We start from the raw sequence: 11,247 nt of genomic DNA on the forward strand, positions 1-11,247 counted from the left end.
ATCGAGACAATAAGTCGATGTTGTCCAAATATCGGAAAGCAAAAATCGATGTCGATGTTGCAGCCCTAGTTCGATGCCCGGTTAGCACGATACCAAGGCTGTTCCTCGTATTGCTGTTGTATTCTGTTATATTGTTGTTCCACTGTTATACCATTATATTGTTATATTCTTCCATTATGTTACACTGATATACAATTATACTGTTATATTTTTATATATACCTAAACTGCTATACCTAAATACTAGTGTACCAATATAATGTAACTTTTACATATCACAATGTTATACTTTTATATTATTGTACTGTTAGACTGCTACATATACTGTGATCCTAAGTAGTTGTTATACTGGTATACATTTCTTGTATTAAGTATAACGTCAAATTGATATGTAAGTGCAACGACCTCATTAACGAGTATTTCATAAAATTCTTACTTTTAATGTACCCCCTTTTTCGCAATCAGCGCTCGGTAGTTTTACGCTTGCATCGATAATCGCAGCATTTCTCTGTGAGAAAGACGAAAACCGTCGCCACGCACACAACGCCAAAACCTATCCAGACCAATTTTAAGTCCTCTACCTTCATTGGACGGAATTCATTTTTCCGACTCAAGTCTACAAATTTCAAACGACCTGCTCTGATCAAATCCAGAAACGAAATCTGTGACCAATATTCGACGAGACCAAACTCAGTAGTCTCTAAAATCATTTCATTTAGCTTCTGCGAAAATATCGAATTACTGTGTATGGGAAATCCCAACGGAATATTATGATAGAGACACAAATCGTGGCGCATACGGAAAAGCGGAGTGGTGAAAACCTTTTGTTGTTCCCTAAAGATGTTCCACTTGGTTGTTGGTATCATGTAGATATACTTCGTATCGAATGCATCACGAGTGCTTAGATATCGATGATAATCGCTTTCTACCTGAACCATTGGCGTATATTTTCGCAAATCCTCGGTGCGATCGAATAACTCCTTGTACTCTGGAGCAAACATATAAACTTTCTTGCTTGAGGCGAGAATATCATCGAAAGTGCGAAAAGTGGGTTCCTTCGGTGCACTCGTCCAATATGTGGCAAAGTATGCATTGTACGAAGTGGTAAGCAAAATGCCGAGTGCATAGATTTGTAGATAAATAAAGCGTACGACGAAGGGAGCACGCTGTATCTCTCGAAAAGATTGACCCAATACACCGCGTAGACATGCATCATGAATGAAGAAACGCAGTGTGTCCGGTTTTTTGCCATGTTGCCAGAGCGCACAACTTAGTACAAGTGAAATAACAAAGATTATAGCCAACGTCAGAACGAAGGTTAAACCTTCGAAAACGATCCAAAAGAATTCATAATTAGGTATATCTGGCTCTATCGGTGACCAAACGCACCAATTGACGTGCTCGTAGGGATAAGTGAAGCCGTCAAATGAAAGACGCTGCGGAAAAGTGAGCCCAATTGAAATTTCAACGGTGCCATTACGCACTGCGGCAATCAAATCTCGCGCAGGCGCAAAACGTGTATTCGAGGGCGCGGGCAGCGGTTCGTAAAGCGTGCAATTACGCTTGCTTGCAAAGGTAGTGAGAAAGTGGCCAGCAAAGCCGCCTAATATTCTGGCACCATTATAATTGTAGACAATAAGGCGTGGATCAGAGCCACCCATTATAAAGGATAATTTGTAGCCCTGTAGATCGCCGAGACGTTGTGGATAGATGGGACCGTGGTGGAGAAGATCTGGCCTGAAAGACTTGTGCTCCAGCGTAAAGTCGGGAAAGTGGTTGTAGCTGAAGAAGCGGGCGGTTACCTGAAAGAATTTTTGACACCACAATGAGAGCAAAATCAAAATACGCCTATCAGCCACAAAGAGTCCTACCTTGTAGTCGCTGCATAGCGCCACCACATTTATCATTTTACTCCGCCAACAAAATTGAAAGAGCTGCCGCAGAAACGCGTCATCACAGGTTGCCTTTGCGCTCTCAGTATTTATTAAAAATAGTACTTTCGATTGTGTCCGATGCTTCAAACTAGCCACCAGCGCTCTGAGTAAAGCAGTCTGTGCTGCAAGCGACTCTTCTATGTACACCACCACCATTAAGGCAGCGCTGAAATGCTGCTTTAAAAAGTCCTTGCTCAGCTCGTTTAAGAGTATAACTGGTATACCCAGATCGACCATTGCTTCTCGTATGAATTGTGACTCATCCATATTTCGAGAATATTTTATGACATGAAGTTCGCTCTCAACGCCGACCTTCATGGCTGCACCAAATGCCGCTATTTCAGTTGCATTACGATTGTGTGCGAATACCAGCTGCTCAAAGATGTCTTGGCGTTGCACATCCTGCAGAAAATTTATCAAAGTGTAGTTCGCTAATTCGAATTGCGCGGCAACAACTCTGACTGCATTTGAAATTAGGAGTAATGCGAGAGCGTAGCCTCGTAACTGAGTGCCCTCCATGCTTTTTGGATTGCCGGAATTTGTCAACAGTTGGTGTTTGTTTGGCGCTTTTATAACATTTGAAATGGAAAGTAATACAAAGTCCCTCTAGTATTCTAATGTTGCTTGTTGTTGAGTAATACATAATTGACTCCCCAGGGAAACATCACTTTTATGTACAAATTATACACATAGTTATCTTGTTATCTTTTAATTGCCGAGTTCGTGGCGGATATGCAACAAGCGAACATTTTGGCTGGTATAATATGTGTGCATACTGGCCTAAGGTGGTTCGAATTTTTTACATGCTCGTACATATCTAGGTGATTAAATATTATTACTTAATTAATCAAATGGGGAATGTTTTTCGCCCGAAATTAGGTGTCATTTACATGTACTTCTGTCTATGAGCCATCAAGGAAAAATTAATTTAAACTACATTGTAGGTTCGCGTTTAAATAATGAGTTCGCCTGTTGGAACAGGAGGCAAATTATACTTCGACAGATTGAAAAAAAAACCTTCGTTATGGCACCCAACAACTAGTCCAAACATAGTCACTGATTTGGTAACAAATATTGCCTATACGAATTGTACTCTACTCCTGCCTCTTTGATTTCGGTCCCTTATCTAATCAATCAATCTAAGAAAAAAAGTTCCGAGATAAAATTGACTTCAAATTTTGCTTTAAACTTTAAAATCTTACTGTAAAGTTTCGATACAACGCAGTGTAGTAAAGTCCATCTACCCAGATAATTTTAGCTTTAAACTGGGAGACTGATCAGATTTCAAGCCGACAGAGGTAGGAAACATGATAGGGATACAAAATATGTTCTAGGTCGCGGTGTCGCTTCTTTCTATTGCAAATAAAAATAATTTGTGTTAAGACGGAAATTCTGGCTAAGGTAGTAAGAAGTCTTTCGTAAGACGAATGAAAGACAGATGGCAAGGTAGTGGGAAAGATTCTTTTTATCTTTTTATTCTATCACAAAAAAATTAGAAAAAAATATTTCTCATTCACCACTCGTGGTGAAAAGTTACTTTGAGAAAAGGCACTTATGTATATATAACTTAGCTCGAGTCGCTCCAATAGTCGCAATGGTCGACTGAGCAAAGCACAGGCATGCATCTTAGCAATGGAATTTTCTTTATATTTTTTTAATTAACATTTTTTGTTCGTTTTTAATTAAATATTCTTTTAATTTTTAGATGTTATTGTTTCAAAAAGAAAAATATATATTTAATTTAATTACATTCACTTTAAATTTTTAGATGTTATTTTTTCAAAAAGAAGATGTTTTTAATTTAATTTAATTTGTAGGAACTTATTTTATTATTTTTTAAATGGTGTTTTTTTAGTTTAGTTTTCTTTTAATTTTTGTACTTTATTGTTTTAAAAGAAAAAAAAGTATTTGTTTTATTTCATTTAGATTTTTAGGTTATTATTTTATGTGTTTTAAGTTATTTTTTGTATTTTTAATTGAATTTTTTCTTAATTTTTAGATTTTACTTATTTTTAGAGAAAAACATAACTTATAGCTTTTATTGTTTTAAAATAAATTTTTTTATTTAATTTTATTTTTAGAATGTTTTTTGCTATATTTTATAGTAAATTCGTTTTCTCTTTTTTCAGTTTAATTTCCTTTAATTTTTATATTTTACTATAAAAAAAAATATATTTCTTTTACTTCATTTAAATTTTAGGATCTTACTTTAATTTTTTAAATTATAAGTATGTATTTTTGTAATAATTTTAATAAAATTTTATTTTAATTTTTAAATTTGGTTTTAAAAATAAATGTTTTTTATTTATTTAATTTAATCTTAAAGTACTAGTTCTCTCATTTTTGAATACATTTTTTGGTTTCTATAATTAAATGTTAAGATTTTATTGCTTTTAAACAGAAAAAACTATTTCATTTCTTAAAAAAAAAAATTATTTGTTCTTTATTTTATTTTAGTTTTGTTTATTTTTTCCAATTTAATATTGTTTTATTCATAAATTTTTATTGAAAAAAATTTTTATTTAAGAAAAAAAAAATTTAATTTAATTTTTAAAAATATTTGTGTTTATTTGTTCTTTATTTTAATTTTGTTTTATTTGTTTTTTATTTTTTTAATTAATATTCTTCTATTTATTACTTTTTATTGTTTTAAAAAGAAAAATATATATGTAATTTTTTTATTTTACTTAAATATTTAAAGAACTTATTGCTAAAAGGCGGACATCATAACACTAAGACCTCCACGTTAGCAGATCTTTTAATTCGTTTTTCGCAAGACATTAAATAGCTTTGAAGATAGTTGCCAAAATTTACTATTTTCTTTCCAAAGACTTTTGGCTTGCTTGATCTTGAATAAACTCGGAACGAGGGAAAAGGTGTTATGTTGTCGTCACCTTTGGTATGCATCTATATGTGTAACTATATATTGTATATAAAATAAAGTTGATTAAGGGTTGCCACCTGTTAAGAAATTAAATTAAATTTATTTAATAAGTTATATGAACTATGTCAGTATGGGTATCCATCTAAATGGTTTTGAAAGAGGTTTATTTGCCACCTGTTTAAAGAATTAAATTTTACTTGAATTAAGGAAATTGGGTAAACGAAATAGATATCACAATATGGGCGTCATACGAAATAGGTTTAAGAAGGGTTTACTAAGAAAATATTTTGAGCAGGGTTGCCATCTGTTTGAAAAGTCGAATTGAATTCAAATTATGTTATAAGTTTAAGGAATTATTAAAATAAAGGTATCAATGGCAATGGTTTTGAAAGATTAATTTCTGAACTCCATGCAGGCGGGTTGCCAGCTGTTTGAAAAATTAAACTATACTTGAACTAAGGGAATCAGGTAATTACAATATGTACCACCACATGGGTTTTAGACGAAAAGGGTTTAAGAAAAGAACAATTGAAAATTTCCTATGCTTTTGGCTGTTGAGTTTTATTCGAGTTAGTTGGAGCTAAGCTAGTATTCCTATAAATCAATGAAATGCGTGGAAACTGCGATCGAAGATAAGCTCTGCAACTGCAAATACCTTCTTCAGTTTTGTTTAAATTTGATAGAATTTTTAATTGTAATATTTTTTAAGTGGCAGCAGTGACTATTTCCTTAAACATACAGTAGAGGGAGTTTGTAATTATGTACCTTACATTCTTGTATTGATATACTATAATTTTTATATTACATTTATGCAGGGCCGGTTTTAGAAATAACGACACCCGGGCGTAAATAGAATCAATGTATTGCAAAAATAGTCGAAATTTAAGAATTATTCATTTTCAATATAATCAAAATTTTCAAATATCAATTACCAAATTTTACTCTGCGTACTTTGGCTTGAGCAAATTTTTCGATGGTTTTGGACAAATCAATCTGAGTGGCAATATCGTTTTCGATAGATAATAGGTACATAAAGGGTTTAATCTTTCTTGGGACACAGTAGATCTTCAGTACGACTTGATGAGCTTCACTTTTGAAAAACTTCGCTCCCGCTGGCAACCATCACAGGCAAAGTCAACAAAATCCTCAGTGAAATCCAAACATTAGGAAAGAAAACGATGACGTTTTTCTTTACGAGAAATTGAAGAACCTCAAATGGCAGTTTGATGGCTGTGCAGGTTTAATATGCTGTAATTGTTTTTTGAGTTGACTTTCGTAAGCGAAGAATATTCTTTCTACTTTTGCGAGTTGAGCTCTCAAATGACGAGTCAGCTCCAAGACCTTCAGCAAGTTGTTTGGTATCTTGTAAAGCAGATTCAAAGCCTTTTTATCTAGGTAGAACTAGTTTATTTTAGGAATAACTAGTTTTAGTTTGTCCTTAAATCCGTTTTGGCCGGTAACATATACATACATTGCTTTGGTTTTTTGACGTCTGAGTTTTCCTTCACTGTAAAGGGGTTTGTTTTTTTTCCTACAATACGTGTATTGTTGTTTTTAGCCGCTGTTGTTGTTGTAATGTTTTTTCTAGCCCCTATTCGCATGTACTACACCATTTTTAGCCTTTAACCGCGCAAACAGCCACCTGAGAATTGTAAAGCGTCTATGGAAATTGTATGTCGAAAAAAATAATAGGAAGCAATAAAAATGACCAAAGGCGCCAGTCAGCAACTACATACGTACTTACATATAAATATGTACTTACCATCCATAAGTGTACACACACATTTGTAATGCAAGGGGTTAGTTGAATATGTGCCGCGCATGCCAGTCGCGTTTTGAGTTTGTGTTCGAGCTGCGCGTTGCCGCATTTAACCTCAAAGTTCAGGCATTAAAGGCAATTAAGACGCGTGTGCCAAGCAAATGCCATGCGGCATGCGGCATGTGGCATGTGGCAAGTGGCTCACGGCGGCTAGCGTTGGACTAAAGTGCAGTAAAAAGCGGTGGGTACGCGGTTACATAAAGCAAATACATACTGATTGAAGAAAAACTCGGTAAAGAGCGGAAAATTGTAAATAATTTTTGTGTGTACATACTCGTACCTGAGAGGAAAAGGCGAAGAAGTTTTGACAAATTGTAAAAAGGACCTAATTATTTGACCAAGTTTCTGAAATGACATATGAAGGTGTTCTGATACCTACACGCGCAAGGAAGTCAATAATCGACGGGTTGGACTTCTTAACATTTTCGCGCATTTTAAAATAATAATTTAGATTGTTATTTAATCCCCCCTAATGTTCTCTACGTTTCTTACTGCCCTGGAAAAATTGGTGCTACGTTTTTACTGAAAGCGGACAGCCAGTAATGATACCCAATATGTTTTTCAACATCATGTTTCCACCAGCTTAAACATCGACACCCCAGTCATTAGCAAGGTGGTCTATACAAAAAAATAAAAATAAAAAAAAAATCGCGAAATAGAAAAAAACATTATAATTGCCTTTGCCAATATATCAGACCGTCAGTGAATGCGAGCTTCCGCTATGCCACGACCTCTGCAACAACATGCCACACGCTGGCCGCTCGCACTTGCTGGTTACATGTTACGCTTAAAAACTGCAAGTACTTACATATATGTATGTATAGCAGTACATTAGGATGGATCACACGATAGAAAGAAAAAAGGCTCTGTTTTTCAACGGATATATAAAATTTATTATATTTCAAGATTTTTGCCAAAATATCTATTTACGAAAAATGCTAGGGGTATTTATTAGGGTGTCCGATTATTTGGCTTTTTATCAAATCCGCTTTTTGAGTTATTCGAAAAATGCAAAATAAAAAAAAAACCGCTTCCCAATTTGGTAATTATAAAAAATTTGGATAGATGCTAGGTCTGCATAAAACTGTTTGGGAATTTGATCAACGTAATGAAAATAATGAGATTTTTAGACTTGTTTTCAAATCGGTCTACATAGATCTAAGTATTTTTTTCGAAATATTTTTGCTGAAGTCTTAAAATATATTAAATTTTATAATTCCGATGCAAAAACCGCAAATTTTTTTCGCGATACACCCTAATGTACACTCATGTATACATAATTAACTTATTTCTTTGTTTCTTTTTTTGTACTACTCGTACTTTGCTTCATTGAAGTGGCGCTACTGAACCGCCACTACCGCCTGACTAACCACTAATTCCCCAATCGATTATAGTTGCGACAGCATGTTGCTGGCTGTTGTTGTTGCATGTCTGCGCACATGTTCAATGAGCACCACTCATACATACATACATACATATGTATGTAGTTGCTTATATGCATTAAACATATGTGTGTGCCACTTGTCACTTTTGATTGCCGCACGTCGATAAGTAAGCGAAAAGAAATTTCCCCAGTCAATGATGCCAAATAAAGGTAGAGAAGCAGAAATGCGAATCAGTTGACTTTTCTTTTACTCAGTTGATAATACAGCGAGTGGCTGTCACTTGGGGGTAGCGTGGCATTATGCTATGCTTTGCCACCAAACCGTGCGCAGTTGAGAAGATGTGGCAGTGGATAGGTATGCAGGTATTGTTCATTAATAGTTTTAACTGTTATTGTGTAGATGTGCGTCGTTTTTTTTTCGAATTTTAGCAAAATATTTTATTTAATTAAAATTTTTTCCAACCCTGTCAGCGACCCCTAAAAATTCCTTAAAAATTTTGTAAATTTTGTACATACTTTATCATGGACGTAGAATAATAGTATATCGGAGTGCCCCATACAAAATTTAGATGTTGGTATCTTTAGGACCAACCTAATGTGCGAACATAATTTTGAATTGAAAAAAGAAGGGTCATTCCCCTTCAAGTTTTCGAGGAAAGCGATATAGAAACGATTTTGACCAAGCCTGTATATTGTAAACAAAATCACAGCATTTTCCGGCACTACTTCAAAGAAGTAATGAAGTTCTCATCGATTCTCTGATTTGTCCATTAAGGTATACTATAGTTAGTGCAAGAAATACATACCGTACAGTTTTGGGAAGACATCCGAATTATTTATTCTCAAGTCGGATAGCTATACTTACTTAAATCGAACAGACACACAAGGCTATCTTTATGCATTCGCAAATCTTTAGAAAGACCTTTAGACTTACTTCTTAGGTGCAAGTTTTATTTATCCACTCTCTTACAATGCATACACTCAAATTGCTTATGTCAAAGGCAAATCAACGAATTCGGCCGTATGCTTATCTCTTTAGTAAGCTAGAAAGGGGTTTCGAGAATCACGACATTGTTTTATGAGTCTTCTGTGACACTGAAGGCCCTTCGATAATACTGTCTACGGTTTTACCTCAAATATATAGGGAGTATGCTAGATAAGATACATATTTGAAACTCCCATCTAGAGTCGCTCTTGGATGAACTGCGGTTCATATTTTTATTCAAGAAAGACCAAGATGCAAGCGAATTGAAAACTCGACTCTCAAACGACTGATTCCACATATCTATAAAAAGAAGCTTCATGCAGGTATTCTGGAAAAGATGGCAGAGTTGAAAATATGCGGAATTTCTGATTCCATAGCTTCTTTGGCAGAAAGTTCCTAGGTGGTATTCTTCGCGATTCATAATTATTTCATGGGTGAGTATTACGGTGGTCCAAAAATGCATATGAAAAATTAAAGGCGGATTTTCTTTTGCTCTCACCCCCTAGCATTTTTCTATACAATGATATACAGAATATATCCCTATTTTTTATTTTGAAATCAAAAAATATTTAGAGGTCGCTCAAAGCGCTCAAAGTTTTCCAAGTATTTGATATGGGAGGAAATCAACTTTTCGTAGAAATGGCATACAATTCTTGAAAATCAATATTTCTCGATCAGAAAACTCCATTTGACTTCAGAAGATTTCCAATAATAATTTGTTTATTTAACCATTTTTTATAACTATTATAGGCAATGGGGGGTCCAATAAAAAATCTTTAGTATCAAAAAATGGTTAAGTAAACAATAGGGTATTATTATTGGAAGTCCCAGAGAGGAAGAGAACCAGAGTTTTCCGATCGAAAAGATTTAAATTTTCAATAAATCTATACCATTTCTACGAAAAAAGTTTTTTTTCCCCCCATGTAAAATACATGGAAAATTTTGAGCGCTTTGAGCGACTTTTAAATATTTGTTTGATAAAAAAAAAATTGGGGTATATTTTTTCGGTATATGGTTTCTCACCATAAAAATTGCGACTTTCCTATTTTTGGACCACCCAAGTGCAGTAAGCATTGACAGATATTAATATGAGGTATGCCCCGCGACCTAGTAATCTACTGTGAACCCTACTCTTAACAACTCTTCATCTAAGCTTAGATTTCTGAGAAAGTTCAGGAGCGCTTCCGTGGATAGGCGGCTGAATTAGCTCTAGATCAGACTTGGGTGGCGCCTTCCCGGCGGGCATATTCGCGTATACATACATGCTCTGCTTTAGAAGGCAGCGAAAGCTTTATTCAACCGCACGACTTGTTCGCACGCACACAGTGACATCAATTCCACGCACACTACAAAAATTCTCTATCGAAGCTGCCCACCTCTGCTCTAGATGTTGGCTATGTGCTCTAGCTGTGTGCTGAATGTGCTCTAGCTGGGGTTCGAATACTTGGGCAGCGGAATTTTTTCTTATTTTTAAAATTTTTTCTCTTATAACGGGTGATTTTTTTGAGGTTAGGATTTTCATGCATTAGTATTTGACAGATCACGTGGGATTTCAGACATGGTGTCAAAGAGAAAGATGCTCAGTATGCTTTGAAATTTCATCATGAATAGACTTACTAACGAGCAACGCTTGCAAATCATTGAATTTTATTACCAAAATCAGTGTTCGGTTCGAAATGTGAGTACCGCTTTTTTATCGACAAATTTTGTTCAGCGATGAGGCTCATTTCTGGTTGAATGGCTTCGTAAATAAGCAAAATTGCCGCATTTGGAGTGAAGAGCAACCAGAAGCCGTTCAAGAACTGCCCATGCATCCCGAAAAATGCACTGTTTGGTGTGGTTTGTACGCTGGTGGAATCATTGGACCGTATTTTTTCAAAGATGCTGTTGGACGCAACGTTACGGTGAATGGCGATCGCTATCGTTCGATGCTAACAAACTTTTGTTGCCAAAAATGGAAGAACTGAACTTGGTTGACATGTGGTTTCAACAAGATGGCGCTACATGCCACACAGCTCGCGATTCTATGGCCATTTTGAGGGAAAACTTCGGAGAACAATTCATCTCAAGAAATGGACCGGTAAGTTGGCCACCAAGATCATGCGATTTGACGCCTTTAGACTATTTTTTGTGGGGCTACGTCAAGTCTAAAGTCTACAGAAATAAGCCAGCAACTATTCCAGCTTTGGAAGACAACATTTCCGAAGAAATTCGGGCTATTCCGGCCGAAATGCTCGAAAAA

The 11,247-nt window shown here is 35.3% G+C and overlaps 1 protein-coding gene across 1 annotated transcript in view; it reads right to left on the reverse strand.

Moving 5' to 3' along the window:
- Window positions 1–460: 460 nt before the first annotated feature.
- Window positions 461–11,247, reverse strand: part of LOC118744380 — a 14,455-nt gene continuing 3,668 nt past the window's right edge. The window contains exon 2 of the mRNA XM_036477401.1: window positions 461–2,335. Within this exon, the coding sequence (XP_036333294.1) occupies window positions 461–2,335 (1,875 nt within the window). The remainder of the gene's footprint in view (window positions 2,336–11,247) is intronic.

The sequence above is a fragment of the Rhagoletis pomonella genome, unplaced genomic scaffold, assembly GCF_013731165.1.
Source record: "Rhagoletis pomonella isolate Grant_MI unplaced genomic scaffold, Rhpom_1.0 Rhpom_scaffold_00001, whole genome shotgun sequence".
In the NCBI taxonomy this organism is placed as follows: Eukaryota; Metazoa; Arthropoda; class Insecta; order Diptera; family Tephritidae; genus Rhagoletis; species Rhagoletis pomonella.